Genomic DNA, 18,392 nt, shown 5'->3' on the forward strand with positions numbered 1-18,392 from the left:
TGTACATGTCCAAACCACATCAATCTAGCCTCTCTGACCTTGTCCCAAAAACAGCCAACCTGAGCTGTCCCTCTGATGTGCTCGTTCCTAATCCTGTCCATCCTCGTCACTCCCAAATCAGAATCAGAATCGGAATCAGAAACAGAAAGAACTTTATTGTCTTGTATGCTTGCGCGCATACAAAAAAATTTGTTTTAGTGTTATACGCTTCCAGTACACAAAAACAACAAGATGAGATTACCAAAAAATACACATGTAAAAAATGAGAAAATAAATAGCAAAATAAATAAATTCTACTATAGATGGTAGAATGGAATAGACTAGATATAGAATATATAGTATAATAATAATAGAATAGATACATGGATGTACTAGGATGGAGATGGTAACAATTAAATATAAGGTTATTGCACATTGTTATTGCATAATGAGGGGAACATTTAACTGTTTATGGGGTAGATTGCCTGGAGGAAGAAATTGTTCTTGTGCCTGGTTGTTCTGGTATTTGGGGCACTGCCAGATTTAAAAGTTTAAAAAGTGTAGTAAAGAAAACCTCAACATCATCATCTCTGCAACCTCCGTCTTTGCCTCATGTCTTTTCCTCACTGCTACATTCTCTAACCCATACAGCATAGCTGGACTCACTGCTGTCTTCTACACCTTTCCTTTGATTCTTGCTGACACTCTTCTGACACAACACTTCTGACACTCTTCTGTCACTCAACACTCCTGACACTTTTCTGTCACACACAACACTCCTGACACTTTTCTGTCACACACAACACTCCTGACACTTTTCTGTCACACACGACACTTCTGACACTCTTCTGTCACACAAAACACTCCTGACACTCTTCTGTCACACACGACACTTCTGACACTCTTCTGTCACACAACACTCCTGACACTTTTCTGTCATACAACACTACTGACACTCTTCTGTCACACACAACACTCCTGACACCCTTCTGTCACACACACAACACTCCTGAGACTCTTCTTTCGCACAACACTCCTGACACTTTTCTGTCATACAACACTCCTGACACTCTTCTGTCACACACAACACTCCTGACACCCTTCTGTCACACACACAACACTCCTGACACTCTTCTGTCACACAACATTCCTGACACTCTTCTGTCACACAACACCCCTGACACTCTTCAGTCACACGACACTCCTGACACTCTTCTGTCACACAACACTCCTGACACTCTTCTGTCGCACACAACACTCCTGACACCCTTCTGTCACACACAACACTCCTGACACTCTTCTGTCACACAAAACACTCCTGACACTCTTCAGTCACATGACACTCCTGACACTCTTCTGTCACACAACACTCCTGACACTCTTCTGTCACACAACACTCCTGACACTCTTCAGTCACACAACACTCCTGACACTCTTCAGTCACACAACACTCCTGACACTCTTCAGTCACACAACACTCCTGACACTCTTCAGTCACACAACACTCCTGACACTCTTCAGTCACACAACACTCCTGACACTCTTCTGTCACACACAACACTCCTGACACTCTTCTGTCACACAACACTCCTGACACTCTTCAGTCACACAACACTCCTGACACTCTTCTGTCACACAACACTCCTGACACTCTTCTGTCACACACAACACTCCTGACACTCTTCAGTCACACAACACTCCTGACACTCTTCTGTCACACAACACTCCTGACACTCTTCTGTCACACACAACACTCCTGACACTCTTCAGTCACACAACACTCCAGACACTCTTCTGTCACACACAACACTCCTGACACTCTTCAGTCACACAACACTCCTGACACTTTTCTGTCACACATGACACTCCTGACACTCTTCTGTCACACAACACTCCTGACACTCTTCTGTCACACAACACTCCTGACACTCTTCAGTCTCATGACACTCCTGACACTCTTCAGTCACACAACACTCCTGACACTCTTCTGTCACACACAACACTCCTGACACTCTTCAGTCACATGACACTCCTGACACTCTTCTGTCACACAACACTCCTGACACTCTTCTGTCACACACAACACTCCTGACACTTTTCTGTCACACACAACACTCCTGACACTTTTCTGTCACACACAACACTCCTGACACTTTTCTGTCACACACAACACTCCTGACACTTTTCTGTCACATGACTCTCCTGACACTCTTCAGTCACACACCACTCCTGACACTTTTCTGTCACATGACTCTCCTGACACTCTTCAGTCACACAACACTCCTGACACTTTTCTGTCACATGACTCTCCTGACACTCTTCAGTCACACACCACTCCTGACACTCTTCTGTCACATGACACTCTTCAGTCACACAACACTCCTGACACTTTTCTCCACCCACTCCAACCCACCTGCACTCACCTCTTCACCTCTTTTCCACACTCCCCGTCAAACTGGATGTCTCATAATATATCTCATAATATCTATATGTATAACTATCTATATCTCTTTATTTAACCTCTTTGCAGTTAACCGACTGAACACCTTGAAAATGTTCACATTATAATTCTGTATATCTGATTTGGACAGACTTTATTCTTATTACGTTACAGTAGTACCGATTATGCATATATGTATCATAATATGTGTAATATACTTGTCATGATCTTATCACCTTAGTCAGGGTTTTGCAAGGGTTTAGTAACATAAATGTAGATTTTCTAATATATATTCTAATATTAGGCCATAATAAATCAAATGCTGCTGAGCAAAAAAAATAAATTATGAGGCAACTTATATGAAGTCCCAAATACACCTGAATCAAGCCTAATTTGCATAACATAATTTCATTTTTTTATGTGAAAGATGTCGTGACGTTCTGTCGTGAAAATGCTTTGCAGCAATAATGACGATTCGAGCAACGCAGCGCTTTCCGGCAGTGAGGTAAACAACGCGGTGTAGATAGACAGTGAGTTAACGTGAGCCGGAGTTAACGTGAAGCTAAATATGAGCTGTCGTTTAAACAATGTCTTCTGTATGAGACTCGGTGAATACTGCTACGTTTATTAGGGTTTGTAACGTGAACGCGGATGGCCGCGGTTCCATCTGGGCCTGGTAGCGGATCCCGGGCAGAGATGATTTCCTTCCCCGGGATTCGGCGCTCTGTCCCCGGGGAACTGGAGACCATCAGTGGGAAGCTGCAGGACTCGGGCGTGACAGATACAGGACAGACACCGGATGTGTGCGGATGTAAACTGGACCCGTTCTCAGAACAGAACCAACATTGTGAAACGTTCGTGCGACAGATTAACGGCTTCAGCTGTATCGGATTGTCAGGTTTTATCCACGATCACAAACAGGATGAGAGTTTAAATGAACTTCAGTCCACCTCAGATCACTGTGACAGATCCAACAGCGACCCAAACACCAGCAACCCAGAGCACAAACTAGGTTTACCATCTTACATCCATGATGTAAACCAAAAGATTGACAACAGTCAAACTCATGGAAATATAGGACGTGATCTTGGTATTAAAGTCACAAAATGTTACCTAAGGACTGATCAAGGACCTGCTGTAGCATATCAGACTGTTTGTGATGCTGATGGACCAGTAATAGAGATGTGCAGGTTAAATCTGAACCGTTCACCACCAGCCACAGAAGAGACCCAAAGTCAGGATGTTGTGTATGTGCACTATGAGTCTGAACTTCAAATGCCAGGCATAATGAGACTGATAACTAAGGATCTGTCCGAACCTTATTCCATATATACGTACCGGTACTTTATCCACAACTGGCCACAGCTTTGCTTTCTGGTATGTAGGTAAATTTATCTAAGCTGTATCTTTGATCTGGTTCAATGAACTACCAGGTTGTACATGCTGACAAAACCTCAGGATGAAATGTCGCTGATTAAACTGAAAATAAATAATAATCTGTTTGTTGGACCAGTGGTGAAATGTAGGATGGACTTTTTGAGTAGTTGCGCTCAGGTGAATAGTTTTCATTTGGCAAAAACCTTATCTAATGCATGGTTAATCTACTAAATCTGAGGGCTCTGAGGACAGCAAGTGAAACCTAAGTTGTATTCCTGTCCTTTGAGAAGCTCTGGTAATGCTGAATGGAGGTTATATATAAGAAGTGTGCATATTTACGTTTTACTGCTGGACCGCACATGGACACAGAGCACAAATAAGAAAAAAAACCTCTAACAACAAATCAATCTGAAATTTTATCCTGCTTTCTGATCACATCTGTGTCTAGTAATGTTTTCATCATAAAAAAAAAGCATTGTGACTGACCCTAGGATGTTATTCCATGATACATGTTAATCTTGAAGCAGATTCAGAAGTATTTAATAAAGCAGTGATTAGATCAAGAGATCATTGTAAATGCTTAACTTTATTTATCCATAATTTGCATGGAATATTGGTGAAATAGAATATTATTTTCAACGTTATCTAATTTTTACAGTCTTACATTTTATATGTGATGCAACACTGAGCTAAAATCAGTCCAGCTTATACAATTATTTTTACAATTATGAATTACAATTCCTATGACTATCTGTCATCTGCAACAACCTTGGAAAAGGTAGACTGTGGTAGCAGCATTGTAAAATGTTCCCACGGAGTGCAGAAATGCATTACATTACACAGTTCTTTTGAACTAACGGTTGCGGCCTGCAGACGAGAATGAGAATGCTAATGAATAAGAGTGCTGTGTTCATTAGATAAATTATCTTTTCTCTAGTCCCTGTAATAACTCATAATTACAGCTCTGATTGCATGGTGTATAAAGAGGGCCTTTTGAAGAGTTTTAGACAAAATAAAAAAAACAATTCTGGCTCTTATCCTCTTTTGAATATCTTACAAATTAGAGATTTTATCACTATATATAAAGTTATTAATGATTGATTATAACTTATTTTTATTTCAGGCAATGGTACAGGAAGTCTGTGTGGGAGCAATTGTGTGTAAACTAGACATGCACAAGAAGATGTTTCGGCGTGGATATATTGCTATGCTTGCTGTGGACTCCGAATATCGTCGAAAAAACATTGGTGAGGATTTCTGTCCTTAAGTTAATGACCAGGCTTTGTTACATGTGGACAGGAAATGCATTTATCATGACCTTGTACATACATGTTCTTGGCAAACCTTGCTCTAAGCTGTGTTTTGATTTTTTTAGGTACTAACCTTGTGAAGAAGGCCATCAATGCTATGGTGGAGGGAGCTTGTGATGAAGTGAGTTGCCACATGCTATTTTACAAATCAGACTACTTAGATTATTGTACTGGACGAATAGTAAATTATAAGAATAAGAATAGTGAATATTTAAGAAGTGATTGTTGGTAGTTTATTTATGGATGAGTTAGCATGGTATTTGAGAGCCCACTGTAACAAACCTTTGCTTTAAAAACATAAATATTATTTTGTATTATATATTACTTTTTTCTTTAATCATTGGCACATTGTGTTGTATGAATCTGTTTATTCCAGGTGGTTCTGGAGACAGAGATCACTAACAATTCTGCTCTGAAGCTGTATGAAAACTTGGGTTTTGTGAGGGACAAGCGGCTCTTCAGATATTATCTCAATGGTGTGGACGCTTTGCGGCTCAAACTGTGGCTACGCTAAGCTGTCTGAGCCTCCCTTTCTTCAGTATGCTCTCAGTCAGAACACAGTTTTGACTGGGCACAATCATTAAAGGCTATTTTTGCTGTTTAAACAAAGTACAAAACTTGATATATATCTCTGTGAGAATCAGGGATCACAAAGGAAAAAATCTCATGCGTAGCGTTTGAAGTACTCAAAGAGTTACTTGGTATAACTCTTAAGCAGTGCTTGATCTCAGAAGTATCAACAGGAATCGATCTAGCAGATAAAAATCAGATTAGGCTGAAACAAATAACTGACATGAGACATTTTGTGTTTAACTTGAGGCTTCAGTAAGACGTGTTTTGTTTCCATTTTGTTTATTGTTATACAGTGGTTTGAACAAAGTACGGTTTTTTATGTAGTGTGGTGTGTTTTTGATTGCACTGAGGGGATGCTGTGAGCAGCGTGTGCAAGTAATGTGCTTACTGTTGAAGCTGATATGTGATTTCTACATGGGTGGAAGAGTTCCACTCTATATTAGTCCCAAAGCTGTCATTTCCCCATAAACTTTTGTTGAATCATGCATCAAGTTTTAGATTTAATGAAAGATTTAATGAAATAAAAGAGCAAGTATACATTGTGGAAAACAGAATAAACACTTATCATGTACGGGAGCTCTTTAATGTGGTACTGATGCTCATATTCACAAATTATTGTTAGTCTTAATAACTGCAATGGAGAGATTCAGGTTTCGGAAGGTTCCGTGTGAAATTCTGCCTGTGTCAGCAGGAATATAGGAAGTCTTAAAAAACCTTAGTCTGAACAACTACTAACTCACAAAACACCTTTTGAGTTGGTCATGCTGATAGAATAGAAGAAGAATATTTGAGAAATAATTTACGAATGAATTCTACTGTTGTTACATCATAGACAATTTATTTCATTTTAGAATGTAACACCAATTACAAAAAAAAAGTTTTCCTTTATTATGTAAAGTAATAAGAAAGATGGAAAATAGCAGATTTGCCATATTTTATACATTTTGCGTTGGAACTCATTCTATCATTGGGAGTATGCTGCTACTAAAAGAAAAGAAAAAACATTACAAACCCCTGACACCAGAGACTCCTTACATAAATGTCTCCTAACAGAAATCTTCACCGTCTAAATGATTATAGTCTATGTCCTGTTATTATTAAACATAGACTATAAGAAGTGGTCTCTAATAAAAGTCCCTGTGAATTAGTACTGCAGAAGAGACTATAACGAGAACGAGATTTGAATTATATCAGATTCAAGCATCAGATTCAAGCAATCAAAAGATAAATAGAATATTTTACTGTTTAATGCAAAGTACAAGGAAAACAAGACAGAGTAGGTAAGTAACAAAAATGGTCAGAAACTGGGAGAATGTGGTGTGTGTGGTAAAATTATTATTTTGTAACTGCCTTAACATACCTTTGCATCCTTTGAATAATTTTTTACACAATAATTCTGTCCAATGTTATCCACGGTGAGAGAGCATTTTTCTGTTCATGTTGCCTTGTTTTATGTTTAATGCTTTGTATTTGTTGAGAAATCTTTAAAATATATAAACAATATAATATATATATATATATATATATATATATATATATATATATATATATATATATATATAACAATATTATATATATATATATATATATATATATATATATATATGAGAATATAGATTATATATATATATATATATATATATATATATATATATATATATATATATATATATATATATATATAAAAGATCAGAAGAGGGAACTGAAAATTCAGAATAATTGTGTGTCGAGGCGTTCGCTTCAGGAGGTGGTGTCTAGTGGAGTTGGAAGAGATTAAACAACTGGAATATTTAATGTATGAGAGGAAAATGAGAGCAGCTGAAATGTTTACTGGTTATTTCACATTTTACAGCTCCCATTGAAATAAATTTAAATAAAGTCTGTTTTAACTTTTACAGCATCTGTGAGGATATGTAATTTTATTACAGTAGCTTCATGTTGCCTAGCTTTTGAATTAAAGAAAAGAGGTTTCTACAATTATTTTATAATTGAAAGTGAGACGTCAGAAAGTATGTTGCACTTTTGTGATCCACAGGCAGAGTGCAGCACTACTGTAGAGCAAAAGCACAACTTCCACAGAGAACCTTCAATCGAAACAGAAGAAGACCCAGACAATCTCTCTTCTCCTACTTCAGTTAGCTGAGCACAGCAGACAATAACAGTCTGATAAGTTAAAGTTCCCCACATGCAGCAATTTTTTGGATGGCTAACGTCATGGGCAGATTAGAGAAAAACTCTAAATCCAAATATTATTAATAAAAGAATGAACACAGCAGATAACTACAGTTATGGAATGTAATTGGTCTCTGTCAGATTTTCAGCATGCTAAATCTACGTGAAGTGTTAAAAAAAGTAAATATATGATCCGGTAAAGTATAGAGCCAGTTTATCTGGTGATTCTCCAAGGCTGTATTAAGCTGTAGTAGTCTATGCTGCCCTGTAGTCACATGTAAAAATGTCCCCAATTTCCTTACAATGTTACAGTGATGGAAACAGGAGCAGACCATTACTAAACACCGTTTACAAACTTTGCCAGTAAACAACTGGTAAAATATTAAGGCTTTCACATGTGTCCAGTAAAATCAACACACTCCTAAAAGTTGTGTAGCTGATCTAAGTACTAAATATGTTCTCTATTGCCTTTATTTTAAGATACTGAAGTGTTTTACTATGCTCAGTGAATATACGTTGAAAACCAGTCAAAATGACTAAACTTTCGGATACAAGTCGGGTAATCATAAAAAAGTAAAGTCGCTTTATTGTTTCACGTCAACATTTGTTAAAGAAAAGTGCAGAAATTGTGAATTTTGTTTATTATTTTGTTTCTTATTATTTGCCGCAGGTGATTTTGAAGATCCGGACACATAAAAGTAATATGTGTTTGTTTTTCCTCGCTCTGTTTAGTCTTATGTCTGTTGGTGCAAATTCTTTTAATTATCATAACAAACTCATTATAGTTGCTGAACTACCTTAACAAAATGGATTAGTATTTAATTAGTATATACAAATGTGTGATTTGTTATAAATATTGGTTTTACTGGGTCCTTATCTTTCTGTAAAGCTGAGGTTTACACAACATCATTTAGTCATATCAAAATTCATCATAGTAACCTTGGACATTTTATTTAAACATATTCTGGTCTGTTAATTGTTGTGGACAGCACAGAATGTCAAATAAAGTTAGATTTTTTTTTCTGTGGTGTATTTTTGTTGACTAAATCTGGAGTTACAAGCCATTTTCTATTTTCCTACATCACTAATTAAACTCTACTTTTCAGAACTCATGAAGAAAAAAGGTCCATAAATCAGCAGGCAATCTGTTATTTACTCTTAGGTCCTTTTAATTGTCATTATGACAACAGAAATAACACAAACACATGTTTATAACAAAGTGCAATTTGTTAGATTGTCACGAAGGCATTGGAACAACATGTTAAATCTAAGAGCTGATAATAATTAGCAATAATACAGCAATAAACCTTGTACAGTACAATGTATACTTTATGCACAAACATGATCCATGTAATATATACAGTTGTATGCATTCATGGAGCATGTGTTTATTTTCAGAAAGTGGGCTACAGTAAACATAGTGTACTCCATTAGTGAACAATAATACCTTTTGATTTCTGTCTATTTATTTTTTATGATGATCTGACACTTGTGTTAGCAAAAACTTATTCCCATTGCATAAGCAGCTGCATCAAATAAAAAGAATAATTTTCAATTTGTAAATGATAGTCTTCTTTTAAAGTGCTTTGCACATCAAAATGATTTGATCTATTCTAAATACAGTAGGCTTGTAGTCAGAATTTATAAATAGGAAAAATCATTTACACAATTTTCTCATTACCTCAAAAGAACAGATCCAGAACAGGCTTGTTGCGCAGCTTTACAAAAGACAAATGTCTTTTTTTCTGTACTTTCAAAGGTTGACAGTAAAGATTCTTTTCCCATATTGATTTGTTCCTATTTTTCCAGTAACGGAGATTAGAATTTAAGATCAACACGTCACATACCTTTGGCAAAATGCTGCAAGCTAGTTACCTTTTGTTAAGTAGCTTTGCTAATTTAACTAGCTAATTTGATATTAACATTTCTTTTCTTCCAGAAACTGCAGTACTGATTAATATGTGCAGTTTAATGCATTCACTTATAGCAAAAGATTAACAAGCATAATTGCTAATAATACAGTCAAGTTCTTGGAGAGTAGACACACAATATGGACTTAGCCAGGTGCAAAATAACGCAACGTCAAAATGGTTTTGTTTTTTGGAATGTATTGAATAGTCAGAATACTGAGCATTATTCCATTAATGGAAAAAAAAAACAAGCACGATTACAGACTATTAAAAAATAAAGCAAGTTTCAAACCTCAAATATTTTAAAGACTTTTACCCTGCCTGAATCTACAAGGCAAGTGTAGCTAAAGATTAGTTAAAGATTAGATTTACAGCTTTCTGTTTAGCAGTGAGCATGGATGTCTACATCAAGTACTTGCTTTAAAAGACATAGCTGGCTATGTAGAACCATCCAAATACTGTATAAACAGTTTCAGTATAAACAGAAGATATTGTTCACCAAAGCTGGATGCTTGTAAAAACAATACTTTAGGACAGATGCCCATGATTGGCTGGTGACTGAAAGAGAAAAGAGAGTATGCCATCCCTCCTTCCCATGACCAATTCTGTTTTTGTTTTTTTAATCTCCTCACCGTGTGGCCAAAGCTTTTCTGTTGCACCACTTGGGAGCTCTCCAGGAATGTCTTAGCTTTTCTGATTAAATCTTTTGTCCAAACTAACATTTTATTTATTTGCACAGATATTAAACCATAGAATTTTGCTGATGTTTGGGTGCCATTAAACACAGTAAAATGCACCTTAATGTACATTTAAATAATTAGTAGGAGATCAACTTCACAAAATGAAGTTTTTTTTCCAAATATCTGTTGTTAGGACATGTAATATTGTGAGATGGCTGAAGCATTAAATGATCATGAGGACGAACATTTTGTATCGAGTGTTTTAAAATTCATCTTCAGAGCTATCAGCTAGTAGCATTGCTTGGTCTGGCCCACTTCTGATTTCTGTAGGTTGCTGTAGTCAACAAAAACAAAATACCAATCAGAAGTGGACATGTATCATACACGCATTTTGTAATTTATGCATGAGTCACAAAGAAGCTTTTTCTGTCTGGTTTACCTTTCTCCTCTGTTGCTTCAGGCTGTTCTTCCTCTTACGATGGATCATCCGGATGCCATAAAGAGCTCCAACAATAAGTAGTGCCCCAGCTATACCGATCCCCACAGGTGCCAACATCCCAGAAACATAGCCAGCCTTAAAGAAACAGTATTACTTTCCACATTGAGCAGTAAAAAAATTATTAACATTCATATTTTTTTCTTTCTTTTTTTTTTCAAATCACCTACCTTTTCTCGTATCAGCTTAACCCAGCTGCGTACTGCAAGAAAGCAAACAATTGTTAGCGCGTAAAAATGCTACGTTTTTTATTTGAACTAAAGCTTCAACTAAACCTGAGTTCAGTGTCACTTAAAGGCATTACGTGTCAGCATGATCCTATTGCATGTGGTTTACAAGCAATTACATTGTATTGTGTGTAGATGAAGCATTTGTTTAGGAGAGAAGATCTTCATTTGAATCATTATTGAGTATGCACGCTACAAGAATATGCACACTTGGTTAGAAATCTAGAAAACAATGACTAAACTTCTAATCCCAGTTAAATATTTCATGACTATTCATCTAATTTAGTGACAAAATAATTTTCTTTGCTCTTCGTTATTTTAGCCTTACATAGGCAGGAAGAACGCACACTTTCACAACAACACAGTTTATTTGATGCTTGAGATTATTAGATGGCATCTTAAAGCCACATCAGTAACCATGCTTTTTTTGAAGGGCTGTCTAAAATGTTTTACAAGCAACCCACCAAATGCAACACCATCTTAAACTTGTATTTGAACTGTGATTGAAAATCTTTACAGTAGGATCAAGAGCCATTCACCAAATATTTTATCACTGTATATAATTGAAATTTATTGAGGAGTGTGGATCATTTTGAAACCCGTGTTTTGCAAAAATATCAAATAAAATATATCTTGACAGTGTAGCCAGGTGTTATGTCTAAATATCTGGCTTCACATGTGCTGTTTAGTTTTTACCATTTTTAGGAATGATGACAATAAATGTCAATTTATTTATCAAACATAGGAATAGAGAACTCACTGTGAGCAGGTCATATTCATCAGGGCCCTTATCCATAAAGATGCTAAGAATGATCTCAGAGAACTCCTAATTTAGCTTAAACATTTCTAACAAGAAAAATACAAAAACATTTATCTTGTAGAGGAGGCAGGGCTGACCCCGTTGCTAGGTATAACATATTCTTTTGAAGACTGATTAGTTGTCCAAAAAAAAAGTAGTAGCACTTTTAAATACGGTCTATTATAAGCTTTCACTTTGCCTCTATGTTTAAGATAGTTGAGGCTATATCGTGTAATATATATATTTCCCCCACATGTGGGAAACGCCCACATTTTTTAAGAATTTTAAGAATTACATCACTAGGAGCAACTCTTTGCAATAAGAATCTGTATGAATATGGGCCCTGCCCTGTAGTCCTGTTCATTGCTTTATAAAAGCAAAATATATTTATTAATCAAATTCATATCCCTTTTTTCCAGATGATCAGAATCTACCACACAACACAGAGTTCTATTCACATTTCATCGCATAAGTATAGATACAGACTCACTGAGGCCTTGGTTCCTCTGCCCCCAGACTGGAGGAGGAGGGATGAGGTTGTAAGGAGGACGTGTAGGAGAATGCGCAGGAACCTCAGTCAGCTCTTCTTCACTCTCCTCTTCATCTTCCTCAGATTCATCTGCATATTCATCCTCTTCATCCTCATTCTCTGGATAATTAAGGGAAGACAATGAGTAACAAAATAAGCTTTATTTGTGAGAGAGCATATCTGTAAGAACAAACCTTGAGATTCCAGTTCCTCCAGCCCTGACACTGGCTTCAGCAATGCAGAGTGTGTCAACTTCATGTCTGCAACCTGCTGTGTGGTGGCTGACACAGGAGAAGGTAACAAACGAAGTACATCCACAGACGTTAGGAGGACATCTGGATCTGAAAGAACATGTCACTTTTTTCAATGACTTTAACCTCTTGTTCTTCTTTGATTTTGGTTATGGTTGATGCTAGACCACCACTGCTTTGCAAAAATGTATGAATTAATGATTGGTGTTGGTGATGTATGAATTACTGTTGGTGGTTCCTCGTGTACGGCTCAAGCGTAGAGGAGAGCGTGGTTTTTCTGTGGCCGGTCCTAGACTATGGAACTCCCTGCCACTAGAGATTAGGATGGCACCCACCATTTCTAGTTTTAAGTCCATGCTAAAGACCCACTTATTTTCTCTAGCCTTTTCATGATTTGCCCAGGGGTTATGTCTGTTTATATCTGGTTTATGGTTTATATTTATTTCACCTTCTTTTACACTGATTATTTTATTATTTATTTATTTATTTATTTATATATTTACATATATACATATATATATTAAAAAATATATATATGTATATATTTACATATATACATATATATATTTTTTAATAATTCTTATTTTAGTTTCTTTAACTACTTTGTGCATGTGTGTATTCTTAAGTGTATGTGTGTGTATGTCAAACGCACTGTGAAGCACTTTGGTCAGCCATGTGGCTGTTTGTAAATGTGCTATACAAATAAAGTTGAACTTGAACTTGAACTTGAACTAATGATGTAATGCACCCTTCATGACTTCATGACTCAATATTTATATTAATATTTATAATCAATCTGTCTATCTTCAAGATTCAATTCATAGTGTCCTTTTTTGGTTTAAACTTCTTTTCACTGACATGCTGGCCTATTTCACTTTGGCAAAACATTCCCTCCGTAACCCACAGAAGCTGATAGGGTCACAAGAGGGAATTCATTCAGATACAAATGGCTTCCAAAGCCTCCAAAACTGAGGAATAGTCTCTGTTTAACTCAGAGCAACTGTTGTGCAAAGCTGCTTTTCATTCTGGGCCTGAATTTTTTTTATATGCTTGATTGCTCATTAATATAACATTGAACTCCACTGAAAAATGGTGAGAGGGAAAAGAAACAGCACTAACAGCATGTGTGTTTGTGTCTTTAAGATTATTGAAATATTTTCTCTAATTTAAAGCCATTGTAAAGTCCCCCTGAGAGGTTAGTGCTGGAGACTAGGACACATGGCTGCCCTTTAAATCTAAACCTCAGTGGTGTTGCTCATCTGTACACTGTAAAACTGTGATATTACTTGTTTTAAAGCATTTCCTAAATGCCTATCTTATATATTATATACTATTGTTATATATTATGAATCGGTAATACCTTGCATATTACATGCAATTTTATGCATCACATTAAATGTATACTATACATACAAGACATACTAGACAATATTTATGCACTCTCACTCTGTAGCCTCTCTGTCCTTTCACTACGCTCCACGTCTGCTTCAGAGAAAGGCCCGCTGATTGGCATGTGAGATGACGACACAGTATCCGAGTTCTCGGCACCTGACATCTGCCATGGGGAAGGCCAATCCGAAGGCCCTGGAAAAGACTGATGAGGACTGTGGTCTGTATCCATGGTGAGTGTTTGCTCTTGCTCTGTCTCCCCGACCATCCCTGTTGCGGGCACCATGGCGACAGACAGCTCAGATGCCAATGCTGAACTACTGGATGGTGTGACATCATCAAGTGGCTCAAAGATCAAAGGAAGGTCTTCAGAAGACATGGTCGCCTCTGTGCCCACTTCCTGTAACAAGGGCAAGACACTCGCTTCTTCGACTGTTTCAAGAAAGGTGAAACAAATAAGAAAGATGCATTTTAAGACTTTTTTTTTTAAAAGCTTTTCCTGATGTTGATGATGACTCAAATAAAAGCAATAAAAAAACAAAGGCATTAGAGTTAACCATAAAATTTATCTCATTCTATATTCAGCCATGAACACACTGAAGTCTGGACCACTGTGGTTTTAGAAGTTTAATTTTTTTATCTCCCATGTAGCATTTAAAAATAAGCTGTCAAATAGCATCGTTGCCTCACAGTTGCAGGGAACTCGATACGATCCTGAATTATGGTTCCTCAAAAAAAGGCACAAAATGACTTAGCAAGTAAACATAAATAATACAATCAAAGTTATCTAGTATTTTCTGCTATACAGTTACAATAAACCATACATACAACTATTATACTATTTCTAGACATTGTAGTAATTTAACGTAAGCTTTAAATTTATTTATTACACTGGTAGATCATTCTGATATGTTCTAGAGCCAAATAAACTAAACAAATTTATCTGAGCGTCAAATAAGACTATTTCAATTACAATTTGTAAAGATGTCTAAAAAATAGTTTTAATACTTTAAAAAATTCTTGATAAAATTGACTCTATCCATGATGTCTAATTGCTAAGACATTAAATTTGAAGCACTGTCTATGGCTATTATAAAATGGGCAATTAGTACAGATATTAAGTAGGCATATCTTCAGCACTGAACTTTTATTTGAAAAATTTTTATAGAAAGTCCAAATAAAAAACCTTTCTTGTGAGTACTCACTTATCGAATCATATATATACACACACACACACACAGCCATTCCAAATATGGCAGCGGCATGTCCATCATTAGTTGTTCCCCAATTTTATAGGCACTCTTTTTATTTAAATTTTGATGACAAAAATAGAAAGTAATTAGGCTGCCTCCATTTTCCCACGGTGGTTCAAAGTAGAGCAAGTAAAACTTCTGCCTGCTACTCATAATCAAAGTCTATCTTTTTCACTCTCTGCACCTCTTTCATTCCTCCTCTGGTAACAACAAAACCTTACAAATGACTGCTGAAAATACAAGTAATGCAGGTGCAATAGATTTACTGGAACAATATGTTAGGAGCAGAAAATATAAAAAGCATTTTTGTTGTTCAAAAACATGAAAATAAAACACAGAAAAACACAAATTTATTCAAAAGGGTAAATGTTGTGACAATGACAATTATTACATAAAGCAATATTATTATTAATAGGTATTATTACATACTGTAAATACCTCCTTGTAACTGAACTGGTTCTGTCCAGGTGTCTCCAAGCTCAGCCAGTCTGGAACTAAGGGTCAGTAATCCAGGTACCAATACTTTATCTTGCTTCGTAGCTGTAAAGTAGTTTACCTCTGCTACACTCTTTTTGTCCTGTGTAGATCCTCCAGTCTGTCCATCATAACTGTGTGAAGTGGTTGGAGCTGTAACAGCTGGGTTGATGTTCCTGGGAGACTGGCTTACAGAGGCATGGGCAAAGAATGGGGGTTCAGTTGACATTCCTCTCGAACTCTTTAGCTCATCAATTTTTTTTTTGTTTGTCTTTATGTCCCATCTCCCCTCATGTTTTGTAAGAGGCTGTTCAGTCCCCTTATCTTCTCCTATATCACTGTAAGGTAAGCTGATGTAGCCACTGTGTCCCAGTGTAACTCCTGTTGGTGCAGGTCTGTCTGTCCTCAGCTGTATTGGCAATATAAATGGCCCTACTTTCCGCTCAGAATAATTCTCTGGAGATGTTGGCGGCTCCTTCTCTGTATTTTCATTTTCAGGTCCCACTGTAGAGTCAATGAGAGAAAGGGATTCATGTGGAGATGTAGGTAAAATCTTCAGATTCTTTTCCTCTGCTGAACTCTGGTAAGTAGGCTCAGTGCTTTCTTCATGGTACTGTGTGTAAGATTTAGTGCTTTTCTGAAACAACTCTATCTTGTGTCCCAGGATGGCATCTGTAACAGCAATATTCATCTCTTCATGCTTTGCACTGGAAAAGACATCTGCTGTTCCTTTAGGTTCTTGTACAAAAGGGGATGAGGCCAGGGGTATAGAAGAAACTAAGCACATCTTGTCATCATGATGGCTCACTGGATGTTCACTGGTATCTCTTGATTGTTGCTCTCTTCTGTCACAACGTCTTTCCTGTAGCAAGGAGGTGCTCCTTAATGGGGCAGCCCAAGTGGAGAAACATGCCACAACCAACAAGAGAACTTGCAGTAGTACACAGTGCGACATTCTTAAATTTCGGGGCTTGAGAAGACGAAGATTAAGGGAATCCTAAGGGGTTCCTAAGAATTGATATTTGGACACATCCAGAACTCACCTAGGAAAGAAATAGTGAAAATTTTTACATTTCACATCAATATATCATTGACTTTGATCAGAACTATAAGATGTGAAGGAGAACCTACAGAAAAGGCACTGAAGAAAAAAGAAACATTTTTATGTTTAACACCCCATTTTGAAAATTAACATAAAAAAATCTTTATCGCTTCTCTGCAAAAGACACACACCTCCCCTGCAGAACCTGACACAGCACCACTGCTGCACTCCTCCACTCACAAACCCCTAAAAATAGCACTGTTCATTCTCCCTGACAAAGCGCCCTATTGCAGGCTGCACAAATCAATGTGCAGACCATTTTTAAAGATGCATTATTGTAACATATTTTATTTCAGCAAGCGTGAACCTGAAAGCCAGTAAACAATGCTCTATTTTTATGGGGGGAAAACGTGTATGGAAATTACAATCACTGCTGTTTAATGCTTTTTTTTTTCTTCTCTTTAATGTCCACATACAATTATCAACAGACTGGACCTATAGCTCTGATTCTCATCTATGCGCAGTATAAAGGCAAATTACCACTCAGTGCCAAGTGCAAATAAAAAGACAGATCACTCCCAATCTAGGTGACATGTTTGTAAACACAGACATTTGTGTTTCCTACGCAATGAGCAAGCATAACTATATTATTGATGATTATAATATTATTATTATTATATTATTATAATATTATTATGGATTATTCAGCAAAGCTTCTTTTATTTTTTGTGTCATGATGTAGAAGCATATACAAATCACTGATTCTTACCTGGTGTGTTAAAATCAGCCTGTGGACCTCATTCTGTAGAGGTATAGAAACACCCTGGATCCAGATTGTGGATGTTGTTATGGTTTATAAGCTCCGGATGCCATAACGATAGAAATCCCCCCCAAAAGCAGGTCTGAATCCTGTTTAAATCTTTCCTTAACAAAAAAGTTCCCAAAATCTTTCTTTTTACTAAGACAACACACAGTTGTTTGTATCCAGGATCATTTTCTTCATCTACAACTGTGTTTTTTTCTTCTTCCTTTTTTCAATTCAATCTAATTATTCCACTGATTATTGGGATGTATTCCTATTAATCGGTTCATAGACATACATCCTATAAATAGTACAATCTATAAAATGTTTATTTTTTTCATGCAGTTTGCTGAATAATTCTATGTTGACACGTTGAAACAATTTTAATAAACCATCATTGTGGCATCAGATATCGCTGGTTTACATCAGCACCAAGCAGCCTTGGTGACGATAAAACGTTCATTATATCTGATCTCGGATCAGCTTCTTCACTAATCGCACATGATGTTATTAACTATTAAATGACGTTGAGCTGGTCGCAGATCAGCAGAAACAGCGCATGTTGCGTTGCACCGTTACTGCTGACGCAAATAGTGCCTTTCTACAAATAAAATAAAAACGATAGGAGAAAATGTAACAATTTACAAGCAAACAAAGTGCTGAAATGTTATATCTTGTGTCATTAAGTA

General features: G+C 36.6%; 2 protein-coding genes across 2 annotated transcripts; one reads left to right on the forward strand and one right to left on the reverse strand.

Moving 5' to 3' along the window:
- Positions 1–2,930: 2,930 nt before the first annotated feature.
- On the forward strand, positions 2,931–6,250 carry LOC132843266 (uncharacterized). Its single transcript, XM_060866459.1, has 4 exons — positions 2,931–3,796; positions 4,920–5,043; positions 5,172–5,227; positions 5,483–6,250. Exons 1-4 carry the CDS (start codon positions 3,071–3,073, stop codon positions 5,618–5,620), a joined length of 1,044 nt encoding a protein of 347 aa, XP_060722442.1. The 5' UTR covers positions 2,931–3,070; the 3' UTR covers positions 5,621–6,250.
- A 2,386-nt stretch (positions 6,251–8,636) lies between these two features.
- On the reverse strand, positions 8,637–18,101 carry LOC132843267 (uncharacterized). Its single transcript, XM_060866460.1, has 8 exons — positions 17,671–18,101; positions 15,824–16,902; positions 14,190–14,564; positions 12,687–12,833; positions 12,454–12,612; positions 11,108–11,139; positions 10,881–11,015; positions 8,637–10,775 (listed from the first exon to the last, which is right to left on the reverse strand). Exons 2-8 carry the CDS (start codon positions 16,812–16,814, stop codon positions 10,704–10,706), a joined length of 1,911 nt encoding a protein of 636 aa, XP_060722443.1. The 5' UTR covers positions 16,815–16,902; positions 17,671–18,101; the 3' UTR covers positions 8,637–10,703.
- Between the last annotated feature and the right edge of the window lie 291 nt (positions 18,102–18,392).

Source organism: Tachysurus vachellii, chromosome 3, assembly GCF_030014155.1.
Source record: "Tachysurus vachellii isolate PV-2020 chromosome 3, HZAU_Pvac_v1, whole genome shotgun sequence".
Taxonomy (NCBI): Eukaryota; Metazoa; Chordata; class Actinopteri; order Siluriformes; family Bagridae; genus Tachysurus; species Tachysurus vachellii.